This window comes from Sander vitreus, chromosome 9 (genome assembly GCF_031162955.1).
Source record: "Sander vitreus isolate 19-12246 chromosome 9, sanVit1, whole genome shotgun sequence".
In the NCBI taxonomy this organism is placed as follows: Eukaryota; Metazoa; Chordata; class Actinopteri; order Perciformes; family Percidae; genus Sander; species Sander vitreus.
Window position 1 is genome coordinate 25,543,719 of NC_135863.1, and position 27,435 is coordinate 25,571,153.

Sequence of the window (27,435 nt, forward strand, 5' to 3'; positions counted from 1 at the left end):
TTGACCTACAGTCTGTTGAGATGCCTCTCCAAACTCACCATAAAATGTTAAAACACATTAAGAAAAAAGATCCGTATTTTGCCGTAATCCAATGACACGGAAAAAAAGTAATCCACAGCGATCAGTAGATCCACAAAAAGAGTCACGGTGTATCCAGCAAGGCCTATACGAGCGTCATATTCACCAGCCAGCTCCAAACAGGTGAACGAGGCCTCTCCACTTCGCCGTTTAAACAAAGTGGAATAAACATATAAAAGTCCAAATCTACACAAAACCCGCAATCAATTAGTAAGCTGACATCACATTTATATACATGGCATTTAGGAGATCTTTATTGCAAGGTTGGCACGCAAGATGTCCAGATAGTGCAACAGTAAGTTCGTTTTTTGCGTCCTGCTGCTCCCATCGTCAGCCAGGTAATATTTTTTTTTAGTAAAGCAGTATATGGAATCAGATGTATTACCTACCACCATTTAGTTGTTTTGTGTTATTTAAAATATTTATAAAATATCTGGTCATGCCAGACGTAATTATTCCATTCATTTTTTAAACAATGCAATTACCCGTTTGTGGTCCATTCCATAAATACCAAATGGTCCCTATATAGTTTGATTTAAAAAAATAAATAAATAAAAAAATAAAAAAACTTTGTCAATATCAAATGAACCTTCTGTATCCGCTTGTGCCAGTGCCATTGTAAAGCACACTTCAAAACCAAGGAAGTCTTTTTATGGCTATACTATCACATCAATTGCATAATTTAGGATGCCTTCCCATTACATCTTAACTGATAACTCAGTCAATCTTAGAAACAGTGGGAATTTATTAGAAACATGAATAAAGTTATGTACTCTTGTAAAATGCTGTCTGCACTATATACATGTATAATGATGGACTATCCTTATGGAGCTGGGCAATTCTGTGCCTTTATGATACCTACCAATATACTTTGGTAATCCCAAGTATCGATAAATTGATTGTCATTCAGTACCACTTATCCATACTTATGTAATAGAAAAGTGTTATGAATATGCTAAAATAAAAAATGTAAGTATCAAGATTGTCAATAATTGTGGGATGATACCCTCCCTTCGTTTCATAGTCAGTTGTTCTTTCTTACATTGAGATTGACAGAACTTTAAAAAATCTTTAAAGTTACTTGTTGAAAGGGGTTTAATTTAATTATTTAACAGTGAGATTTCAAAGTGGGACTGCAAGGAGGATACCTTGATGCCTCCTTTGGCCTTGCGTATGTTCTTCTTCTTGCTGGGATCAGCTTCTGCTGGCTGCTTGCCACTGATAGAATTATCAGAAGCTCTGCGAGCCAGAGCTAGAATGAATTGAGAGTATACAGCATAAGTAACTTCAATCATTTCTTTTTTCAGAGCTTTGTTACATTACATACATGCAGTTATAAAAATGAGTTAAGATTATGAAAAAAAAAACTGTTTGCAGCTTAAGGTGTCATTCATGTCACAGACAGTAAGTGTTTAAACAGTTTGAGCCTGTGACACCAGGCACATAATCTGCTGCACAAATAAACTGGTTATTACAATATCTGACTCACCCTGCTGGTTCCCAGTCATCCTCGGTGGGTTCTTCAATAAAGGACGTTTGGGAGAGGACTCAGGCCGCGGGGCAACGGGCTGGACGGGCCTCGTCTGTTTAGCTGACAGCCTCTTCAGACTGATGTGTCGCTTCTGAAACATCTCCTGGACGTCCTCCAAGCGCTTCAGTGCCTTCAGGACATTGGCCTGCAGGAAGAAAGCTCACTATCAATCCTCCTCAACATTATTCTTGCAACAGAATATCCAGTCATCCTGTAAACTATTGTTTTTGTGCACCATACCTTGATATCCTCTGACAGGACAACCTCATACAGGTTGTGGAGGTTCCTCAATTCAGTCAGTTGGTTCTTTTCTGCAGACTCCAGAAAGTGTTCGATGTCAATCAGTGCTGACTCTGCCCCTTCCTGTGACTGACACTTATCCACAGCCTGGAAGGCCAGCAGGTAGATGCCAGACTCACACCACTGGGTTACCTGTACACAGCAGAAATTCAAACAGGGCAAGTTTGTAATGTAGCTAATAAAATCCCTTCCAATGTGGTGGCTCAGTGTGAGCGTCCTGTGTCACAGGGATAATTGGGATCTTTAATGACAAACCATCTCTTGTTCTTCATGCATGTTGGTGTTACATGATTACAGGAGAAGAATCTACATGTGAAATACGAGGAATAAAAACATGAGAGTGAAATACAAATAGGAATGTAAACAGTAGAGGGGGAGAATACTGTCCAGTAAAAACAGTAAGTATTCACGACCTGCATCACATCACCCCTTTCCAGTTTGTGGACATCACTTTAAGAGGATGTCTCGATAATTAAGTCCTCAGAATTTATTAAGTTATGTCTAACTGCCATTTGGTTTGCCAATGTACAAATTTGCCCACTAACTTTAATTATGGGTCACCAGGCACATGCACATATAAACATCAAAAGGGGCTTGAGCACCTGCCCTTTTTCTTTCTCAAGAGAATGAGCCCTTTTTTCTGGATGCATATTTTTTTATTATTATTAATGAATATAGCGTATATATATATTCCTGTTTGCACATAGCTTCCCTGTTGTACAAATGTATTTATTCGATCCATCCATCTTCGTCTGCTTATCCGGGGTCGGGTCGCGGGGGTAGCAGCACCAGCAGATGCAAGCAATGTATTTATTGAATTAAAAAAATTAAGTGGTGCCATCTTGGGAAAACAGTCATGACCAGTCTAACCACGAACGCTGTGCTTGAGCTATGTTACTGGTTACTGGTTGCACGGCGTTCGTCGTTCGACTGGTCATGACTGTTTTCCCAAGATGGCGCCTGCCTGTATAGTGTACGGTACAGTCTCTATAAACTATCTTTTTAATAAACTGTCTGTACACTTACAAAGTTCTCAATGCTTCAGTTTACATGTAGGGATCATTATGCTACTGTTGAAGTATGGTGCTATTTTGAGCCTTGTTAGTGGTGTAGAAATAGCGAGTTACCCTCTGCCGGGGGAATAAACTTCAAGTTTTTGTCGCGAAGGCATTACCTGTCCTCTGGAGGACACAGCCATACCACCAGGCGCTCAGTGGACTGTTGTCGGCGGCGGGAGGCGGGGATAGGAGACAAAGCAGAAGCAAGGATGCCAGTCGGGCCTGCTAGCCACAGACCACAACTGCCAAGCCCCCTACTCACTAACGCCAGATTGATCGCACACAAAATGGATGATCTACAACTACACACGGAACTGCTGCGTGATGATTATCACCGAAGCCTGGCTGAACACACTCATCCTGGACGGCAGCTAGCAGGGTGAGCTAGCTACCGGCAGGATCGAGACAGGGTAGGTGACTTTAAACAATGTCTGAGTTGAAAATGCATCTTGTGTAAGGGCCCTGTTAATGTTGCACAGACATTTTAATTGCATTTTGCAAGAGCAGCCATTTTCCCCTGCTGCCATGGGAACGTTATGAAGTGACGTTATGAAGTGACGTAATTACGCGACGTGAACATCATCGAAAAGCTGCAAACCCCGCGATGAAGCCATGATAAAACCGCAGTTTTTGCAAGTTCCCGCAATTTCATCGCATAAAATTGCATAAATATCCCACATCGCATTTTTTAAGAAAACGTGCCGCATAATCAAGGATTTTTACCCGCAACAATCACAAAAAAACTCAAAAACATTTTTCTGGAAGGACTGTCTAGATGTAGCTGCAGCAACTCCAGTTTGCTAGCACCGATTCTGTTTTTTTTCTATCGACAGTACTCAGCGACAGTAAGATTCACGTAAAAATTGGCTGGAGTTCTCCTTTAACCCCTAGGTTCATTTTGCACTGGAATTGTCCTTTAATTGACCACAACATGAAAAAAGTGTCCTGCGTTAAACAGTATCATTATGACTGTAGGCTCCTTAGCTAATAATAACTTAATTTTTCATTAAAGGTGCCGTGTTTTATTTCTGTAAAATTTACAAAATTGCAGCAACAGCCTTTTTCAGTTTAATGTGAAGATTTTTGTTGAGATTTTTCAAAAAGATTTTTTGAAGTGTTATTTATTCCAATAGCACCAAAAGAATTAAGATGATTTATTGCCATTTGCAAAATAAACAAAACTATGTCCCTCTTCTTGTGCAGTCACTTATTCAAAATATATACTTGAAACTAGTAGCATAGAAAACTATGGCAGAGTTTCCTTTGCTGTTTGTGAATTAACCTGGTGAAAACTAAAACGTATCTGTGTGAACTGATTATTTAGTTGAATATTTATTAAATCTATTAAACAATTGCGTAAGGGAAATAAGATAAATTGGTAAAGTAGTCAGAGTTGTTTAAATTTCAAATAAATAATTATTTATTAACTATTAGGCCTTTTTTTTTCTTGAGCCCCTGCCGTTCCTGTGGGTCACATTACTAAAAACAAAGCCTGGGGTTACTTTATTTATTCTGACTCATTGCAACTTGGGTCTTAATTTGGTAGTTTTGGCCATCATTTCTATCAGTTGTGTTGACACTGTGCTCACCAAAGCAATTGCTGAGATTGTTAACACATTGTGACAATAAAGTCTGACTTTAAATAAACAAGACAACAGTTAATCCAGATTATCTAAACCATTTAATTTAGCCGTCAATGTTGCCTATAATCCCTCATTTTACAGGATTTCTTTTTTACGTAAAACTACAGTAAATCAAAGTGGAACCAGGTAATAATCCAGAACCAAGAATTAGGCAAAGGTTGATCCAAAGTAAAAAAAAACACATCTACATCCAAGTGAATCTAACTTGCGTTTGATGTGACATCTGTAGCTATGTCGTATCATATCCTCACCTTATCAATGCCCACGTGAATCTGCAGCGATTTGGACAAGACATCCGTCTTTTTTTTTGATTCGTTGCTGAAGTCATCACAGACCCGCCGGAGCTCCACACATTTGGGTCGAATGGAGTCCACAGCGTAGTGGTTACTCTGGATCAGCTGGTCACCGTGCAGTGCATGGAGCTGGGCCTTTTCTAGTGTGGGCTGGAAGAAAAACAATTCAGAGTATATTATGGTATTTTTACATTACATCTCTGGGGTGTCCAGCAGTGTCTACCAAGGTAAATGTGATGACACTTTGCTGTTTACAATGCTTTACAAAATACAAATGTGTGACTACTGTTTTCTGGTCAAGGGTTAAGAGCTATTATAAAGTTATGTCATAACTGAGCTTGTGCTAAGTTGTTATGTAATGAAGCATTGCTTGGACATTAGATTTCCAGGTGGCAATGATTAAGTCTACAGTAGAGGAATAAACATTTGAGTCTTGAGTGTTTTTGGATTACTTAAGGATAAAGAACACATTGGACATCAGTGAAAATATTGAATATCACCTGTGATGTCGCCACACATTGAACTGTAATATGGGTTTATTGCTTGCTATGTTCTTGGCTGGTAATGGAAGTTCTGCAACAAGAAATACAACTTTCGGCAAAAGGCAATGAACTAAGCTGAGTAGGGACAAAGAAGCAACAATCACCACAAAAGGCATTAGTATGCTTAAAGGCACGTGCATGCTGCACAAATAAACATCAAAGGGGACATGAGCACCTGCCCCTTTTCTTCCTCGAGAGAAAGTGCCTTTTTTTCTGGATGCTTGTTTTTTTATGAATATATGTATATTCCTGTTTGCACACAGCTTCCCTGTCAAACAAATATGTTTATTGATTATAAAATGAAAATATCAGGGCGGGAGACGAGACTTTGTCGAGTTCCAATGGCCGCTTCCCTGCTGCAGAGCGCCGTCACTGCCTGATGTGAGTCGAGTGCAGATGTGAGTCGCGCATGCTCAGATTTAAACGGTTTACGGCATAACGTGTCATACCCGATGTTAGTCGAGTCACACCGGCTCTGTTCGAGTGCAGACGCGAGTTGCACATGCTCAGATTTAAACGGTTTACGGCATAACATGTCATACTGACATTTGTCAAATCCATAAAATAATAAACTTTTCTCTTTACATACAATAACAGAAGATGGAAACCATTTCAAAAACATTTTAGCTATCTATGATTGTTTGATTGCTAACGTTAGCTCAAAATGCCATTCAAGTGACAGCCTTTGTTGTGTTTGATTGCTAACTTGTAGATAGCAGTCATTTCAAAAACGTTTTAGCTATCTATGATTGTTTGATTGCTAGTTAGCTCAAAACGCCATTCAAGTGACAGCCTTTGTTGTGTTTGATTGCTAACTTGTAGCCAGCAGTGAACGAACTTCGTTGTGGGTCCATTTTTACTGTATTGACATTACAGAAGTCTCTCGTTAGCATCTTGTAGGCTACTTGTCGCAAAGTGACGCATGCGCAACTCACATCTGCTCTCGTCGCAAAGTGACGCATGCGCGACTCACATCTGCACTCAAATCACATCGGGCAGTGACACCGCACACATTGGCACATCAGATCACAGAAAGGCAGACAGCAGCAGCACCTTCCAGCTCCCAGTTGTGTTTTTCTTGGCTTGTGTGGACGTGAGTTGTGATGAACAAAAGACTAAGCAACCAGTGCCACGAATTTACAGCTAATTAGCCAAAAGACAAAAGCAAATATAGTTAACTTGTGTCTTGTTAACATGCATGAGCTACTAGCTAATGTACTAAGTTAGCTAAGGTTTAGCTAAGGCAATATATCATAGCCGTACAGGCTGATGTACTAAAAATCATTTATAGATAACACAAGCCTATAATTTCTGTACTCCAAAACGGCAAGCTCCCGGTGGAACGCCTTTCATCCCACTCACGTAGGACACTTCACACCGCTGTCTTCGGACAAGAATACACCTTGTGAGATCGATAATGTTGTCAGACACTTTTAGTAACAATCTGAGCCTGTCAATGGCAAAAATAATCACTTTTAGTGAACAAAAATCAAGGGTGCACAATTGCCCCATTAGGTTACATTTCAGCTCGGTTTGGCGCCGGCCAGTCACTGCGATCTCGTTAAATACTGGACCAATTTCAAAGATTTTTGTTCAAATCAGACTAATAGACACAGAAAACCCGAAATTACCCTTTAATGGAGACACTACAGGTGAATACAGGAAAAAAATTGTCTGACAGCCTCATCGCCACATTGATATGCAAAATAGGCGCAATATGTAATACTGACAGCTAACGTTTAAAATAGCTACTGCAGTTCAAATTCAAAATTCTGGAAATTCGTCTCCCCCGGCCCCTCCTCCCCAGACTCAAAGTTCACGGAGGTTGCCAGGTTGAGAACGCAGCATCCCACAGTGTTGTTAGACGCTAGTATCACATAGCCAAACATTACTCCACAACACAGCGGAGTAGCTTACAGTAGATGCTGGCTATGTTGACAGTCATAAAAGCCTGTGCTTGGGCGGCACTCTGTACCCGACTGACAGCCACCGTATTTAGTGGGAATGCCGATTCAGCAGCATTCCCACTATTGTTATTCGGTTCTTTCTTTATTAGTGGGAATGCTGATTCAGCAGCATTCCAACTATTGTTATTCGGTTCTTTATTATTATTCCGTAAGTTTTTTGGCTCTCCATAACTTCTGCATACGTTCAGCTATTAAAACCATTCAACTTTTAAAATGTTCAGCTCTTTCAGCAGATGATGATTCGGACTTCAACTTTTTTTCTACTATTTATACTTATTTAAATATTAAGCTTTTAAACATTTTATTTTAACATTAAAGTCAATGAGAGCAGGCTTCAAATCCTTCAAATCCTCTTCCACTCCCAAAGTTTTCAGCTCTTTCATACTTTCACCTACAGATGTGATTCAAACTTTAAACCATTCACAAAAACTTCAGGTATTAGGCTATATCTTTTCAGTTTGATATCTTTTACAGTTACAGTTTGTGACAAAGCTGTTTAAGTTTAGTGATCATTTCAGGATTTTTTTTGCGTTTAAAATGGGTGTGTATAGTACAGTGGGTGATGTCATCAACTAGAGTGCAGAGCCTTAAAAAAATATCTTTGTCCCTTCTCTATAAATTGCTCTCACACCCACAATATTTACTTGTCATGCACAATTTATACATCAATCAGTTTGTCTAATTTCAGTTATGTGATATGACTTATACTTTTGGCTTGGTGAGCTTCCAAATGACAACAGTTCCATATCTTCCTCCATTCGCTGCCCTGTTAAACATCCTTACGGTGGCCGGGAAGTGCAAAGCAACATTACAAAGAATGAAACACTTTTACAAAGCTCGAGACAAATTTACATTTTGGAAAACATTTTTACCTACCATAAAACACAATTACATGAGCAAAACACTTTTACCAAGGACAAAACAAATTAACATTTTAGAAAACAAATTAACAAGACGCAAAACACTTTTACCAGTCTCGAAACAAATTTACAAATGACAGATTCTTCACGGAAAGGGAATGTACCACGGAAGTGATGAGGTGTTGTCGTTGTGGAGCATAGATATATACAGATGTCTCCTTGACTACAGCAGTTCATTGGAACGAATGCGTTAATAGAGCTGCCATCTTAGAACAGGGGAGGCACTCCTCTTTAATGCATCAGCGTCAATGTAGGCAACGGTCTAACGGAAATAAAATCACTATAAATCGTCAAAATCTCATGCGATGTTCGTTTTTTTTAAACAAAAAGACAAAGAGACTAATTAATGTGTTAATACAAAGAATATTTATTATAATCAGTTCACAGATATGAGTACAAACGGAAACTTCACCCTTCTGAACTAAGAGTTTCTGCTTCAAAGTGAAGTTTAAACAGACTGAAATGTCCAGGCTCACTCCTCCACTATTGATTCATTCATTTCTGTGTGTATTTATTTATTTAACGAGACTTAATGTCATGTTTCGTCGTCCACAGTCTGAGTCCTGCCAGACCCCTTTTAGGAAACCTGTGATTTAAACTTCAGCAGGCTGTGACAGTCCGCTCCGCTCAGTCCTGGTGCTGGTTCTCCCGGGCTTCCCTTCCCTCTAGCAGGCCCAGCAATATGGCCTGGGCCTCCAGCTGCGTGGTCTCGGTTTTGGCTCCCAGGAACGGGCAGTGAGCTCCAGGTCCTGAAGCCGCAGACGGACTCAGCTGCCCCACTGTAGCTTCTATCCGGCCGCGGCTGTCGAGATGTCCCCTGTTTTTCCAATGTTTCCGTCAGGTCCGCGTCCTTTAAAAACTCCAAACACCAACCACACGTAAAGCAAAACCGCATTAAGCTGTTCATGTGTTTGCCACAAAACGGGCAATGTCCATGTTCGGTCACCATAAACTTCATTCATGCCATATACTCCACAACGACAACACAAATTGACTGCGCTCACCAACAATACTCATCACTTCCAGTATGTGGTACATTCCCTTTCCGTGAAGAATCTGTTATTTGTAAATTTGTTTCGGGACTGGTAAAAGTGTTTTGCGTCTTGTTAATTTTTTTTCTAAAATGTTAATTTGTTTTCTAAAATGTTAATTTGTTTTCTAAAATGTTAATTTGTTTTCTAAAATGTTAATTTGTTTTGTCCTTGGTAAAAGTGTTTTGCCCATGTAATTGTGTTTTATGGTAGGTAAAAATGTTTTCCAAAATGTAAATTTGTCTCGAGCTTTGTAAAAGTGTTTCATTCTTTGTAATGTTGCTTTGCACTTCCTGGCCATCCTCCACATTTCCGAGCGAAATGCAGAGCGAACCACTTTTTTAAATCGCTGGTATGCCCACATTTTTAAGTTTATCCACATACATTTTATATCGATACGTTCACAAAGGCCTTGTGATGGTCACAATTACGTAATTTGACTGATACCCCTTGTGAGAGCCATTTGGGTTTGTTTATTATTTGTTGCTGTTAAACCTCCCGCCACCAGGGGTAGCCAGGGCGCTGTCAATTTGGCTGCGACAGAGGTGATTTAATCAATGTCCAACTGGGCACAAGTGTGTGGCAGGAGAAGCTCTGAGGGCAAGGATCAAATCTGACAAGCTCTTTGTTAGGAGTCTTGACAAGGTTCAGGCAGGAACCCATGTCAATCATGGCTGACGTACAGTCAATGTTCCATCAGGTCAGGGTTGATAATGAACATCTGGACTTTTTGTGGTGTGCCAGTAGGAAACTTCTAGAAGGAACTTGTACAGTATTGTATAACTGTTCATTTATCTTCAATCTCACGAAATGGAGTAGTAACAATCGTGAAGTGTTGTTGCAAATTCCAGAAGGACATAGATCCAAGCACTTCAAGTAGTTGGATCTGGACAGAGACAAGTTACCAGTTGAATGAGCTCTTGGACTACTTTGGTGTATCGAAACTGACACCTTCAAGTTCAAATATAACATCAGAGATTAACCTCATACAAGGCGTGGAATGCTATCTATGATCAGTTCTGTGTATGATCCTTTGGGTTTCTTAACCCCATTCACAATCCCAGCTAAGATGATTTTGAAAGACCTACGTCGACTGAAGTATAGTTGGGATGATCCAATACCCCAATCCTTTCAACAAAGGTGGAACAAGTGGTGGAAAGATCTAGAAAATGTTGGAGGATTCAAGATCAGTAGATGTTACAAACCGAAAGACTTCGGACAGATAACTTCTGCTCAGTTACATCACTTCTCTGATGCCAGTGAGACTGCATATGGCACAGTTACCTCAGGTTGCAAAACAACAAGAACAAGGTCCATACTACTTTCATACTTGGCAAAGCGAGGGTGTCTCCACTAAAACAAGTGACAATTCCTCGCTTAGAACTGACAGTTGCAGTTCTTGCTGTTAGAGTGGATAAGATGCTAAGGTCAGAGTTACAGCTTCCTTTGGGGAAGTCACAATTCTGGACGGACAGTACATCAGTATTGAAATACATAAAAAATTAAAGAATGAATAAAAGGTTCCAAACATTTGTTGCAAACAGAATAGCAACCATCAGAGACGCCTCAGACATTGCACAATGGAGATACATTCCTTCAGCACAAAACCCAGCAGATGCCGCCTCTAGAGGGCTCAAACTTGAACATTTGATTCAAAGGAGATGGATTGAGAGTCCAAGGTTTCTGTGGAAAGCAGAAAATGAGTGGCCAGCGCATACTTTGGATACAGACATTGATGATGACCCAGAAGTTAAAAGGAACTTCACAGTGAATGCAGTGGTCATTGAAGACGTCTCGAGTGCCACGCATAAACTGATCACTTACTTTTCCAGTTGGAAAAGGTTGAAGCTGGCCAAAGGTTGGATTCTCAAGTTAAGAATGATATTGATGGCTTTAAGTAAGGAAAGGAAGAAGTTACTGTCGGCAAATGACGATATGAGTCAACGGACTGTCAATTTGGGCATGCAGAAATTTAAAGCCACCTTAGGAGGGCAAAAGTTGTCTGCAGATGATCTCATTGAAGCCGAGACCTCGATTGTTCGTTTCAGTCAATGGGAAAGGTTTCAGAAAGAGATTGGTGCATTAACATCTGGAAGGTCCAAAGTAAAGAGAGAGAGCCCCATCTATAAACTTGACCCAGTTTATGAAGAAGGGTATTTAAATGTTGGAGGACGCCTAAGCAAAGCGTCCATGCCTGACGCTGCAAAGCACCCACTCATTTTAGCCAAGGAACAACATATCTCTACTCTTTTACTCCAGCATATTCATGAGCAACTGGGCCACGGTGGTAGGAATCATGTATTCTCTAATCTAAGAAAAAAATATTGGATTACAAACGCCAATTCAGCAGTGAGGAAAGTAATTGCTGGATGTTACTTCTGTAGACGTTGCAGAGGTAAGGTGGGTGAGCAAGAAATGGCAGATCTACCTACAGAAAGAATTGTTCCTGATCTTCCACCGTTCACAAATGTTGGTGTGGATTATTTTGGGCCAATTGACGTGAAGAGAAGTCGTAACATCCTAAAGCGCAACGGAATACTTTTCACTTGCACGAGTAGAGCAGTCCATTTGGAAGTCGCTTACTCACTTAATACAGATTCTTGTATTAATGCATTGAGAAGATTCATCTGCCGTAGAGGACAAGTTTCTACGATGCGATCAGACAATGGAACTAATTATTATTATTATTATTAATATTATTATTAATAAAAAGATTCTGAACACTGTTCTTCGTCAGCAGCGTTTGGACGATGAGGGATTTCACACTGTGTTATGTGAAGTGGAAGCCATACTTAATGATCGCCCAATTACAAGATTGTCTGAAGATCCCAATGATCTTGAGCCATTAACACCAAATCACATTTTGTTAATGAAAGGAAAGCCTATTTTTCCACCTGGACTCTTTGAAAAAAGACATCTGTACATTAAAAGGATATGGAGACAAGCTCAGTACATAGCTGATCTCTTCTGGAAGCGATGGACGCAAGAATACTTACCATTGATGCAAGAACGACAAAAACAGAATAAAGTAAAAAGAAGTTTCGTGCCTGGAGATGTAGTTGTTGTCGTCGATTCAACAGCACCCCGTGGATCCTGGATACTTGGACGAATACTGCAGACATTTCCTGATAGGAAAGGACTTGTACGTTCTGTTCATCTTCAAACCAAGACCAGTGTAATCAAAAGACCGGTGACAAAGATTTGTCTTTTTTGTGAAGCAACAGACTAATAAGAAACAATGGAAGTTCTACCTGTGGTCAAGGGAAGGCCAAGGAATATTCGTTTTTGGACTATGGGGAGTTCTTTTCAGTTAAATGTCTCAATCAGTAGATTTGTTTCAAATGTAATGGCTCCTTGTGTTAAAGTTATGAATTGTTTTGTCTTCTGCCAGAAACAATTAGGGGCTGGTGTGTGAGAGCCATTTGGGTTTGTTTATTATTTGTTGCTGTTAAACCTCCCGCCACCAGGGGTAGCCAGGGCGCTGTTAATTTGGCTGCGACAGAGGTGATTTAATCAATGTCCAACTGGGCACAGGTGTGTGGCAGGAGAAGGGAGCAAAAGGTTTTTGACCGTGCAATATGTTATGAGAATGGAAAGTGGAATTAATGTGTTTTTGTTTGGTGTTTACACATATAAATGGACACTATGTATGGGAAACTGCCTAAGTTTAAAATAAATGCTTACTGGCGATGTGTGACATTGGCTCACATAGTGCACGTGTCTTAAATAGTTCAATTATCTACTCAGCAACCGTACTTTTATTTGAGAGCTCGCTCTCAATGTCTCTGAATAGCTGCAGCGTGCTACAGGTGACATATTAACAGCAGGTGCTACGATCGTTAGCTGATTAAAGATCAAAGGAATCTCAATACATAGATCAAAGCGTTCCATACTGTGTTTACATACATGGTAACCATGACATTTAGTAACCTTGACAGACTGAACTACAGACAGTTTACAGTTTTTCTTGATTGCTTTGACCTGCTTAAAGAAACTGGGATCCACTCGGTTTTCATCATCACTGTCTCAGCAGAGCAGAAGACACCTCTTGCAAATGTGTTAACCCTTTCCCATTGGATTGACACATTTCTCCCACCCTTTTGCAGAACAGTTAACACGGATGTCATTCCAGCAGTACAAACTCCATTGTTTTAGCTATGGTAACCAAAAAAACCCATCTGTTCCTGACTTTTAGAAACTACCTACATCAGAATGAAATCACTGAAGCACATGTTTGACACTCCTTTACACAAATCTTCAATTAGCAGTCAGTCTGCAAGCCTTAATGTGGATGAGGCCATGTGGCCCCATCGTCAAGACAGAAGAGACTGAGTATCAATAGTGGCTATTTCCTATACTCTACAGTAATAGATGTTTATAATTTACTGTAATAGATTTTATTTATATTTTCTTAATTTCTGCTGCATCAAAGCAATCAAGAAAAACTGTAATATGAACATAACAGAACATCTCACACACACACGGACACACACACAGACCCACACTCACACACACAGACACACACACAGACACATACACACACAAACACAAATGCACGCACATACACACATACACGCACACACACATATATGCAGACAGACACACACACACACAGCCACATGCAGACACACACACACACACACACACACAAAGACACACACACCTGAACACATATACACACATAGCCACACACATACACACACACACACACACATATACGTAGACACACACAAACACACACAAACACACACACACGCACATCTACACACGCACTCACACACATGCACACACACTTACACACGTGCGCACACAAAACACACACACGTACACACGCGCGCACACAAAACACACACACACACACACACACACACACACACACACACACTACTACCTAGTACGTTCTAAAAAGGATATCTCTGTTGCTGTGTTTATGGAGCAGCTCCAATGTTAGCAGAGCCCTGATCGATCCAAAATGATAAAGTATGAATTCAGACTTTTTACTAATCATTATCATGATGTTGTTATTTCGGCATACTTTGTATCTGTTTATTGCAATTAAGAAACGGCAAGTCACGCTGGAAGTGGCAGATATCCAGACGGAACGTTTCCTTCCTGGAGAACGCAGTAAAACATTACCATGCTGTTTGCTCCGCCAGTTACAGTTTTTTTACAATCAATTTGGCACTAATTTCAGAACCTTGACGTCATTTTTCAAAACTCTAGACACAAAACTCACAACCAATGATCAAAATACACATTTTTCAAAACTAACACTTTTTTCATTTGCTTGGATACAATACACATAAACCAAAGATCATTTGTTCATTTAACAAAGATCACCTGTTCAATATGACACAACTTAACATCAAAGTACTACTATTTCAAAAAGTAATTCACACATTACATTTCAGATGATTGTCTATTCATTTCATTATAATAATCTAACTATCAATCGATACAACTACTCAAAATGATAAGTAACAGACGAACAATATTCCATGTTTAGATCATGAAAGTTTCAAGATACCGACATTCAACACCAATTAGTGTGGAGTATGAACCAATTAGACTACATGAAGGATGGATGTAATATTTCATCATCCTTCTTTACTGTAATGTAATACTGTTTATCAAACACTGTTTCTATGGTCCCATGTACCACCTTTGAGACTATTTACAGTATTGACAGTACTGCACTGTATGCATGCAGGCCCTTGGAATTGCTTGTTACACTTGATTGAGATATATACTTTATATATATATATATATACACTGTATATATACATATACACTCGTACCACATTGTTCGCCATTCCTGAAGGTTTTTTCCAAGATGTTTGGCTAATTGCAACTGCGGCCAAATCCACAAGACAGAGTTGATGAATATAGAGAAGTACAGTAATCACTTCTTTGTTTTGCTTTTTACAGTACAAGCAAGTTTAGGAACAATGCATTTGAAATTCTACAGTACTGTCTTTCCTTTTTATTTTGTAGCTAATTATTTTGCTTTGATAAATAAACCTATGTTGTGATCGTACTGTATTGTTTTTATTTCAATACATTTCAGGTTTTGTTCAATGATTCCACTGTCTGTAGTATTCTCTCTACTACTGTAGTACTTTTACAGGGATGTATTTACATCTAGTACCATAATGAAACATGTATCACCTATTTTGTACTAATGATTGTACGAACGATGACCCAGCGAAACTATGGATAGCTTGTGTGTGGGTGATCTAAAGTAACGTTTCAATGGTATTTCACAATAAATTTGTTTTTTGAACCAATGATTGTGCAAGTGCAAGATGTATTTAAAGATATGAATGCACAATGCAATATTTTGAACATTGGACAGCCTGTGTTACAAGTGATGATCGTTTTGAGTTTTGTGTCTAGAGTTTTGAAAAATGACGTCAAGGTTCTGAAATTAGTAGCAAAGGGATTGTAAAAAACTGTATTAATCCAGACATGACGGCGTTTCATTTCCCGATGTATGTGTGACTTCCACACCAGGTACTAAGCAGCAATAGTGGTTATTTTGGCCATATGAAGACGGAAAGCAGGACAGAACGGACAGGAGGGCTCTGCGGGTGGGGGGTGTTTGTTTGTTACATATTTACATTTTTTTTTTTTTTTTTTTAAGTACTGATCTGGAGTGGCACCTTGAATTCCATTGTGTTAATACACTGTATTTATGCAATGACAAATAAAGCTTGATTTGATTTGATGTGTGTGTGCCTACACTGTACACCGGTGGGTACAGATTTTTCTGCAGTGCAATGCATTTGAGCTTTAAGATGATCCATACAATTTGTTTCATATTTCTGCATTTGTGAGTCTTCTCTACTTACTCATTATCAGTTAGAAGATATACTCAGACCTCACAATGTTCTACATCTTTTGTCATTATTCAACTTTTAAAGCCAACAGTTCAGTTTAGCATAAGCTTTAACTTTTTAATTAAATTCATACTTTCCACTTTTTCAACTATTCTCACTACCTCACCTTCTTCTTATGGATTTAAGCTATTCATCCAGTTTATCTTTAGCAATTGAGCTATTCAGCATTCCCACACATTTTCTGCAGGAAATGCATTTTCTAGTTCGGATTAAAATTACTGCAACAACCACTAAAACATCATGACCTCGCTGTCCTCTCTACTCGACTGACAGCCACACTTTCTCGCTTAAAATTACGACAGCAACCGCTAAAAACACCACTACCTTACCATCCTCCGTACTCCACTGACAGACACACTTTCTCGGCTTAAAATTACGTCAACAACTGCTAAAAACAACGCAAACTCACAGTCCTCTCTACTTGATTTACAACCACTCTTTCTTGGCTTAAAATTACTCACCGTTTGTCGGCACGTTTTAAACAGTCGCAGCCCGCTTGCCTGGTCCTCCGGTAACGTTAGCAGTTTTGGTGTGTTAGCATGGCGGCGTTAGCCAAGACCAGTCAAGATCACTTTACTGGCTGTGTCTCAATTGTTTTTGCGAATACCCAACTCAAGTAGGCTACTCTATTTAATTCAATGTGAGTACACAAATGTTGAAATGACTTAAAATGCCCGTCCCTAGTATAATCCTGTGATAAATTAGCCTAAGGTTAGCTTAATGCTAACCTGTTAGCCACCCCTGCTTCCTTTTGGGCTCAAAGCTGTCTCCATCTTTTAAATACAGCTCCAATATTTACCTGGGTTTTGTTGCGTCTTTGGTCATGCAAATGTTAGAAACATGCCAACGTTATTTTAGGTCAGGTAGAATCTGTCTCCGTTGATCCCGTTTGTTTGTTTGCTGCTTCCATGGCTGTACTACTGCTGTAGCGCACTGGGTTTGCACTTTTACAGGTATATCTGGCAACCCGGCCTGGCTGTCAAAATGGGCAGTTGATAACAACACACAGGCCAAAACACCGTCACGGAACGGAAATTTCAAAGGAGAAAATACTGGCTTTAGCATTGTTAGAAAAGATAGTATTTCAGTTTAGCATGTTTCCTTAATATCTGATGACATATTGTGGTAATTTTTTTTAAGATTTCTTTTGGGCATTTTAGGCCTTTATTTCCAACAAGACAGTTTAGACTTGAAATGGGAGAGAGAGAGGGAATGACATGCAGCAAAGGGCCGCAAGTCAGAGTTGAACAGAGATGGCAAAAGTACTCACTTCCCGTACTCAAGTAGAAGTACATACTTGTGTTAAAAAATACTCTGGTTAAAGTAGAAGTACTGATTTAACTTCTTTACTCAAGTAAAAGTAACAAAGTACAGGCATGGAAATTTACTTAAAGTATAAAAGTAAAGGTAGTCTTGCGAATGACAACCATTTTTTATGCAAAGCTACCTGGACCACACAAATGTTACTAGAGTGCAAGCTGAGAAACTTCAGTGGACATGGAAAAAAGGCTCTTTATATGCCATTGCCTATAGGCCTAAAATATCACATATATAATTATTGTGATAGAGACTGGGACTCCAGGTTAATAAGATCCTGACTGAGTAGCAAGATATGAATTCAGTTGTGATTCTGTGAGAATTCACAGATCCAGTTTCTCTTTTTTAATCTTCTCCTTAACATTTAAAAGAATCTACATGTATGTGTGTGTGCTCAAATATGGCTTCTGGAAAGAAAATAAAGGATAAAATAGATTGGATAAAACACTTGGGTCACTTATCCATCCTGACCAAGTTGGCTTTATTAGACAAAGAAATTCTTCTGATAATGTGAGACGCCTTATAAATATAATGTGGTCGGTGTGGGACTCCAACGATCCAACAGTAGCTATCTCACTTGACGCTGAGAAGGCGTTTGATAGGCTGGAATGGAGGCATATGTTTCATATACTTCAAACTTTTGGATTTGGTCAAACATTTCTCAGATGGATAGATATTCTTTACAAAGACCCACAGGCCGCAATGAGAACAAATGGTCTGATTTCCTCTTATTTCACACTTCGTAGAGGCACCCGGCAGGGCTCTGCATTATCGCCAGGGCTTTTCTGTCTAGCTCTTGAGCCTCTTGCGGCAGCTATTCGCAAGAATCAGAATATTCAGGGAGTCAAAATTAATGAGTCTACACATAAACTTCTGCTTTACGCGGACGACATTTTGTGGCTTGCCTCGGACCCAGCCAGATCTGTCCCAGCACTATTGGACGTTACTGAGTCGTTCTCCAAGATATCAGTGTATAAAGTCAACTGGTCTAAGTCAGAGGCCCTTCCACTGACTTCATACTGCCCAAAAACTTTATTTCAGGCGGGGCTGTTTCAGTGGCCTACTGAAGGCATAAAATATCTTGGCATTCTCTTCCCTCACCAAATTGATAAAATAATCGAAAAGAATTTGGACCTACTTTTTAATAACATTTCAATAGATAGATAGATGGTCACCACTATTCTTATCATTATGGGGAAAGGTCAGTGTCCTGAAGATGAACTGTATCCCGAGGTTGAATTATTTGCTTCAATGTCTTCCTATTGCAATACCCCAAAAGTACTTTAAAAGGTTCGACCAAATTTGCAAAAAGTTCTGGAGGCTGTTTCTCCAACTTCGGTAAAAGAGATTTTACTGTCTATGGAGCTAGCTAGCTGACATGATCTACATCTGAGCTACTGCGCATGTGCAATCAAAGATAGTACAGAAAAAGAAGAAGAAAAGAGGTCTCACTCTGTAGTTAAAACAGAGACCAGGTGAAAAGAGGATCTGCAGCAGTGAGAGAGAGTTGTGCAGTACAACAAAAATATGGTGTTTTTTGAAAATTAAACCATGTAAACCTATTCTGGTACAACCTTAAAATACAATTATGAACCTGAAAATGAGCATAATATGGGCACTTTAAGATTCTCAATCGCTTTATTGGACTCCGACCCGGCTGTTTAGGCTGAAGCTGATGGATAATGCAGACTGCTGGAAGTGCTGCAGCTCGGAAGGGACTCTTCTTCATCTGCTCTGGGAATGTCCCATGATTCAGAACTATTGGCTAAAGATTCATGATCGCATTGAAAACATTACCCGGACTAGCTTGGAGTTCTGCCCGAGGTTGTATGTTTTAAATGATCCACAAATGACATCGAACTGTGGAGCAGCGGACTTTATTCAGACCAGTATAATGGTTGGAAAACAAATAATAATGAGAAACTGGAAGAACCCAGGTGAGCCCTCTTTCCAGGAGTGGAGCACGGAGTTGGCAAAAGTGGCATCATACGAAAAAATCTCTTTCAACATCAATGACAGGGCGGAAAAATATGTGGCATAATGGGGAAAATACGTGCAATATATTGCTACCAAATGAGAGCATGGTGCTTATTGTAAAACTGTACATTTGGTCCATGTGTGTTTTTTTGTTTATTTTTATTTATTTAGTTTATTTTATTTATTTATTTATTTATTTCTATCTGATTTCTATTACCTCTTTTGGCTTAATCCTTTTATTTATTTTTTATTCAAAAATGTATCATCACTATGGGATATATGTTAAGTTGTCAATTGTAATGTTGACTACAATGTTGACTACAATGTAACAGTGGTGTTCAAAAACTCAATAAAATACAAATTATAACTGGGGAGGGAATAAAATACCCATATATACGATACCTTGCTTTGCCACTGAAATGCACCTGATTGGAAGGCTGTTACGGGGCACTGAGCTGTTAAAGGTTACGCTTCTGACTTGGACCAATTTACCCTATAAAGTGAAAATTTCGAGAAAGAGTCAATAATCCAGAGTAGACAGGGTATTGATGTGCTAGGTTTGGACACAAAAAGATAAACATCATCCACATAAAGCATTAGTTTGTGCACTACCCCTCCTACCATAACACCTGGGAAGTTAATCTCCCCCCTTATGGCTGCTGCCAATGTTATATGGCTAAACAAAACAACAAAGGAGAAAGAGGTAAACCCTGTCTTGTTCCCCTTTCAAGACCAAAATATCAGAACTTAACCCTTAGATTGCACCGCAGCCTCTGGGTGTTTATACAGCACCTTAAAGGAGAATTCCGGCCAATTTTTACGTTAATCTTGATCGCTATAGCTACGCGAGTACTTTCGATAGAAAAAACCCCGACCCGAATCAGTGCAGGTAACACGGAGATTCTGCAGCTATATACTACAAGCGTCCCCTGAGCTAAAACAGCAGTGGTCGGGACAAGTTTTAGAGTGTCTTTGTGCCTCTTACCAGACACAAAATACAATTAATATGTCTGTGCCACATGAACAGGGCCCTTACGTGTCAACAAGATGCGTTTTCAACTCAGACAGTGTTTAAATTCACCTACCCTGGTCCCTGTCTCGATCCTGCCGGTAGCTAGCTTGCCCTGCTAGCTCATAGCCGTTAGCCGTTAGCTGCTAGCTGCCGTCCAGTGAGTGTATTCAGACAGGCTTCTGTGATAATCATCCCAATAACAATCCACGGAGCGGCGGTTGTGTGGATATGTCCTCCAGAGGACAGGTCATATCACATCTTGAAGTTTATTCCCCCTAAAAAAAAACAGTAGTGCAGTAGTAGCTGTTAGCTGCTAGCTGCCCTCCAGTGAGTGTGTACAGCCAGATAGCCGTTAGCTGTCGAATTCTCCTTTAATCCACTGTTTAAAAATGCTGCCAAACCCATACTTTTCCAAAATTTTGAACATATAGCCCCATATAGCCCCATTCAACCATATCAAACGCCTTTTCGGCATCAAGGGAAATCACAGCTATTGGAGATTATCTATCAGCCACAGACCATGCAATATTAATCTGCCTCTCTATATACCTCTAACAGAAGTGGAGCCAGTTCAGTTGCAAAATTCCTAAAAAAAAATCAGCTGTTAAGCCATCAGGCCCTGGGGCTTGCCTGCAGGCAGGGCTCCCGTTACCTCTTTAATTTCCTCTATAGTCAAATCGGCATCAAGGAGTTCTTTTTGCTCTTCTGTCAGTTTAGGAAGCCCTAGTTGCTCTATAAAGGAACACATTTCTTCATCAGTAGAGGTAAATAATGACCTATATAGATCAGTGTCAAATTCTTTAAAAATCTTGTTAATATCTACAGTTGCTGTAAAAACATCTCCAGAACTGGATCTAACTGCAGAAATAGTGGAAGCCAATTCCCTCTGTTTTATGTATCTAGCGAAAATGCGTGCTGCAACCCCACTTTAGTCCAGAACTGCCCCCTAGAACAATATTGTGGTTCCCTACAGCATGTAATTTCTTTTCCAAATCTATAAAAAAAAAAAAAAAAGAAAGCCTGATCATCTACATTAGGTGCATATATGTTAGCCAGAATTAGTTCTTGCCCTTGTATTTCAGCCAGAATGATAACTTTCCAGAATTATCCTTAATTTGTTTAATTAATTTAAATTGCAGGTGCTTGCTAATCAGTGTAATGACCCCTCTACTCCTGTTAGACTTATGCATTTCTTTCAAAAATATCATATCATGTTGTTTTTTAAGACTGGACATAACCTTGATGGAATTCCCCAGCCCATTGACATTCCAGGAGTAGAAACATATAGAGCTTAAGTTAGACGACATAACTATATATTAAATTATCATAGCCATCTTCCGTTCGACTCCTTTCAAAGTTCATCTTTTCGGTCCATTATCCGTTCTCACTCCACACGCTTTGTCTCCCGTGCATTGCTACCGAAAAATAAAATTGTCCAACCAGAGTCATACATAAGTATATATGTCCAAGTAGGTTCCCAGCCGGTGACCTATATTAGCGCCAGTCCATGAGAAAGCTGAGAAAAAAAGGTAAACGGAAGCAGATAAAAGCAAATCCCACGTTGTGCCGACAAATCACTCCATATTTTTTATGAATGCCATCGCCTTTCGGGGCCATTCAAATGTCTTAATTCCATCATTGCCGTCTATTTTAAGTTTTGCAAGTTACAGGATTCTGAATCTCACCTCTCTCTAAGGGACCGTTCTGTATTTATGGAATGGACCACCGGAGGAAAATAAGGGGAGGGTCATGTATTTTTATTCTTTGTTGAGGGGAGGGTCACCCAACATTTTTTAGTCAGGAGGGGGGCATCCAACTTTTGTATTCATGAAAACAACAACATTTCAAAGTGGCTTGTTTGGTGCATATTTGTCCATGTAGCTCTCAGTCTCGGCCCCCCATCGCTAGCAGATGGGTCCCTCCCTGTTTAGTCAGCTAGACAATTTGAGCTATAGCTTTGTAAAGACCGTGGGATTTCCCAAACTGAGTAAATCCCGCCCGCACATATAACGCAAAACTGCTTTGCTAGCTCCATTGTGTTGTAACTAAGACATCTGCTGAAAAAATAATTGTATTCATTAGCATGATTGCCGTACTGTTTAGTTCAAAAACATCCAAAACACCAAAGTACGAAAACATAGCGGACCAGACGTGAGCTTTTATTTTGAAAAGTCGAAGCTCGGGGACAGCACCAGCCGGGAAGGCATGAGACAGGAGGTCTCCAGGCTGCAGCCACACCCGACTCAAATATCCTTTCGGTCCCGGTGATTATTTGTGAAATTGTGCAAACGACAGCCTTTTCAAGGCATTTGAGAAGGAAGGAGTGGTAGCATGCAAGCTCCCAAATTGACGCTTGTCTGAGAAATGGAGTTTTGGATAACGTTCGGCTTTACCTATATGCTAAAATATACATTGACTGAGGAAGCCTAGTGACGAGTCCATAGCAACCAGTTCATGTGTTGAATTTGTTATTACCCAGTGTGCTTTGTTGAATGGTCTCAATGTTTTATTGTTTTATTTCATGTGAATACTAGTTTACTAGAGGAGTAACTTAGTATTTGCAGTAATGCAGGAAGTGTGCATTTAGTTTCCATGCTTATTGTGTTCCCACAACAATGTTAGTGACTAAATCTACTGAAATGGCCACCATAACAGTGGAGTGTGATGTGTAAAATGAGAAAGCAGAGGTTAAGTCATGTATGTCATGATTGTAAAAACAACAGTGGCTATCTGTACATCTTTGCCAAGTGCAAACCAGTACAGAAGGCATCAATGAATTATTGGGGAGGGTCATGCCTCTTTTCACAACAATCATTTTGGAGGGTCATAGAAAAATGTATGGCTGGCGAAGGGTGGGTCAAGTCTATTTTGACTAAAGATCCCAAAACTCCTCCGGTAGCCCCTTAAATAAATAACGAACAGTCCCTAATGAAGCTTTTTCTTACACTCCTTGAACCTGTCACGCTTCATCTGTGTGACTTTGGAGTAATCCGGGAAAAGCATTATGTTGTTGCTTTGCCAGTTCAGGTTGCCCTTGCTTCTATCCGCCCGCAACACCAGGTCCCTTTCCGATGCTTTTAAGAATCTCGGCAGAATGGTCCTGCCTGGGCCTGCTTGTTGGCGGTTCTGTGTGCACGCTCAATTTCAATTTCTCCCTCAATCCCTGCAAATCTCCTTCAGACTTTCTAGCTCAGATTTTCTCTAGTGCTGCATATATTTCACCAATATTGGCCAGCTTGGTCCTTTACAGCGGCGTCTCCACCATGGAGCATATGCTGCTTAATAGCTTCACGGGCAGCTAACTTTTTAGTTTTCAACATTTTGCTCAGTAAAAGGATAAATACAGCAGTACACTATATGGAGCGACACTGAAGCCATTTACGGTGGCCTGAGAAATCAGCTGTTCTTACCATATTTGATGTGTAGCCTACTGTATGAGGGAGTGAGCTTCCTACAGTTACATTTATCATATCATGTTAACCAGGTCGGAAACAGGTCTGCCAACGACTTTTGCCATGGTCTTTCAGGGCATTCTGATGGCATGAGTGGCTCTTTGTGATTTCTCCGCTCTTGTATGCATGCTCTGCAGTTGAGCACCATTTAGTTTGCTTGCTGACTGAGTCCAAGCCACCATACAAACTGACGAACACGGCTTCTGCACTTCTCCACACCCTGGTGTCCTTCGTGCAGTTTTGCTAGCACATCGTTCCGCATCGCAACAGGTATAACAGGCCGGGTGTTTTTCAGCAATAAGCCGTCTTTAGCAATAAGGCGCGTAAGCGTCGGGTATAGCCTGTGAAGCGTAGATATATGCCTAATCTCACGCCTGGCCAATCATACTGGATGCGTATTTCTCCGCGCCGGTCACAAAGCGATCCTTCTCCTATTGGTTCTCTCTCTCTCTCTCTCTCCTCTAGCCTATGTGTGTGTGTGTGTGTGTGTGTGTGTGTGTGTGTGTGTGTGTGTGTGTGTGTGTGTGTTGACTGACCAGAGCCTTCTCCTCTAGTTTTTTCAGGTCCTTTAGCAGGTATTCAACTCTGGCCACACAATCCCCGGTATCTGATAGGCTGGTTAGACTGTCCATCAAACTGTCTAGAGACACTTTCACCTGGAGGACCAAAGAGGGGACAGAAAGAATATAAAAGACTGAGAAAAATCATTATGTTACCCACAACACGCTGGAATAATATTTATTTTCTCATATCTAGACTCCAGACTTCAAATGATCATATCGTATGATCAATAGTAGACATAATACATAAAGAACATTTTTTGAACATGAGGTGTCTGGAAGCAGTCATTGCAAGTAGTTTTTGAAGCTGTATGAAGAAGAGACACAGACGAGATCCAAAGGTTGCAGTCCAGGCAGACAGAGAGACAGACAGACAGACAGAGCTACAGATATACCTCTCTGAAGTCCTGTTCAAAGTGGCGTAGCTGCAGACACTGCTCCAGTTTCAGATGGTGTTTACACCAAAACTGTTCAAAGGCGTTCTCTGTCTCATCCAGCTGGGCTAGGAGCCTGAAACACACAACAGGAACTTCAGTACAAACTGATTGAGTCACTATGGGCCAACATTGCCATAATATAGATGCATTATATAATATAGAAGAAAAGCTTTGTCACCTTTCCACAGTTGTTTGGTTCTCCATCTCGTCTGGGTTGAGTTTGTGGTTCTCTGACTTGGCTGCCTGCTCCTTGATACAATCTAACAAAGTGGTGCCCTGCTTCAAAGCTAGCTTCATTTCATCCTGGTTTAAAGACATAGAAGCATTGGAAAGAACATAAATATCACCTTTAAAACAGCAGACAAATGTGTGTGTTCAAGGTCATATTCACACCTATTACTGGAACATCTATCTATCAACAAATTGTTGTGCATAAGGGTAACTACCGTTTTTATCAACCTGGACCCAATTTTTCAATGTTTTTGTGCATAAGTGACTGATGGGAACAACAATCTTTGAAACTGGTCCAGTATTAAGCAAGCTCGCTGCAGTCAGCAGCAGCAAAACAAGCTACAATGTAAGTTAATAGGGCACTTGTCCAGCTTGTATTTACCTTCACAAAAGTGCTTGTTTTGCCACTGACAGGCTCAGATTAATATTCTAAATGTCTGACAACATTATGGAAAGGATCAATGGCAAAACGAGCACAGCGATCTTGCTTAATACTGGACCAATGTCAAAGATTGTTGTTCCCATCAGTCACTTAGACACAAAAACATAGGAAAATAGGTTGAAAAGGAGAATTCCGGTCGATTTCAACACATAGCTCTGTTGTATGTAAATTTGGAGTGCTGTCAGTAGCGAAAAAAACGAAAACAATCGGTGTTGCCTAGTTTTAAATGTGCTTTTAGCCTCTTAAAGGAGAATTCCGGCCAATTTTTACGTTAATCTTGATCACTATAGCTACGCGAGTACTTTCGATAGAAAAAACCCCGACCCAAATCAGTGCAGGTAACACGGAGAAGCTGCAGCTACGTACTACAAGCGTCCCCTGAGCTAAAATGGCAGTGGTCGGGGCAAGTTTTAGAGTGCCTTTGTGCCTCTTAACAGACACAAAATGCAATTAATATGTCTGTGCCACATGAACAGGGCCCTTACGTGTCAACAATATGCGTTTTCAACTCAGACATTGTTTAAATTCACCTACCCTGGTCCTTGTATCGATCCTGCCGGTAGCTAGCTTGCCCTGCTAGCTGTTAGCCGTTAGCTGCTAGCTGCCGTCCAGTGAGTGTAGTCAGACAGGCTTCTGTAATAATCATCCCAATAACAATCCATGGAGCGGTGGTGGTGTGGCTATGTCCTCCAGAGGACAGGTCATGTGACTCTGTGACTCTTGTGAGGCTAGTTCTTCGTCTGTATACTCGGGTTCAAATAAATAAGGGCAACCATCAAACTCAAAAGGCTCTTCCATGTGTTGTATATCTGCTATATTCTCCATAGTTACGTTACTCCAAGCTTCTTCCCTTATAAACAACTCCAACACAACAACACACTATGCTCCAGTCGGCACACTACTGTTTACCTTTTCCTGCTACAACTGAATTCCCAGGAGACAGCGCGATGATACAGCTAAGCTTCAGTAACGCTATTACTGTGCAAGCCACAGACATCATTTATCCCGTTTCCATGTAGTTACATAGTCACTGATATGGTCATAACCACTACAGTGCTCAATTACCTATTTTGAGGGGGAAATAATCTAAACCTTTCGCTGCGAAGGCATGATCTGTCCTATGCAGGACATCCACCAGACCACCGGCCACTCCATGGATTGTTATTGGGATGATTATCACAGAAGCCTGTCTGAATACACTCACCGGACGGCAGCTAGCAGCTAACGGCTATCTGGCTGTACACACTCACCGGGCAGCTAGCAGCTACTACCGCACTACTGTTTTTTTTAGGGGGGAATACACTTCAAGATGTGATATGACCTGTCCTCTGGAGGACATAGCCACACCACCGCCGCTCCGTGGATTGTTATTGGGATGATTATCACAGGAGCCTGTCTGAATACACTCACCGGACGGCAGCTAGCAGCTAACAGCTAAGGCTATCAGCTAGCAGGGCAAGCTAGCTACCGGCAGGATCGATACAAGGACCAGGGTAGGTGAATTTAAACAATGTCTGAGTTGAAAACGCATCTTGTTGACACGTAAGGGCCCTGTTCATGTGGCACAGACATTTTCATTGCATTTTGTGTCTGTTGAGAGGCACAAAGGCACTCTAAAACTTGCCCTGACCACTGCCGTTTTAGCTCAGGGGACACTTGTAGTACGTAGCTGCAGCTTCTCCGTGTTACCTGCACTGATTCGGGTCGGGGGTTTTTTCTATCGAAAGTACTCGCGTAGCTATAGC

The 27,435-nt window shown here is 40.4% G+C and overlaps 1 protein-coding gene across 1 annotated transcript in view; it reads right to left on the reverse strand.

The window, feature by feature from the left end:
- mcf2l2 (MCF.2 cell line derived transforming sequence-like 2) overlaps positions 1-27,435 on the reverse strand; it is a 272,628-nt gene that overhangs the window by 189,242 nt on the left and 55,951 nt on the right. The window contains exons 8-14 of the mRNA XM_078259471.1: positions 25,196-25,320; positions 24,976-25,090; positions 24,557-24,676; positions 4,862-5,053; positions 1,850-2,041; positions 1,568-1,754; positions 1,227-1,330 (exon numbers count right to left, since the gene is read on the reverse strand). Coding sequence (XP_078115597.1) covers positions 1,227-1,330; positions 1,568-1,754; positions 1,850-2,041; positions 4,862-5,053; positions 24,557-24,676; positions 24,976-25,090; positions 25,196-25,320 — 1,035 coding nt within the window. The remainder of the gene's footprint in view (positions 1-1,226; positions 1,331-1,567; positions 1,755-1,849; positions 2,042-4,861; positions 5,054-24,556; positions 24,677-24,975; positions 25,091-25,195; positions 25,321-27,435) is intronic.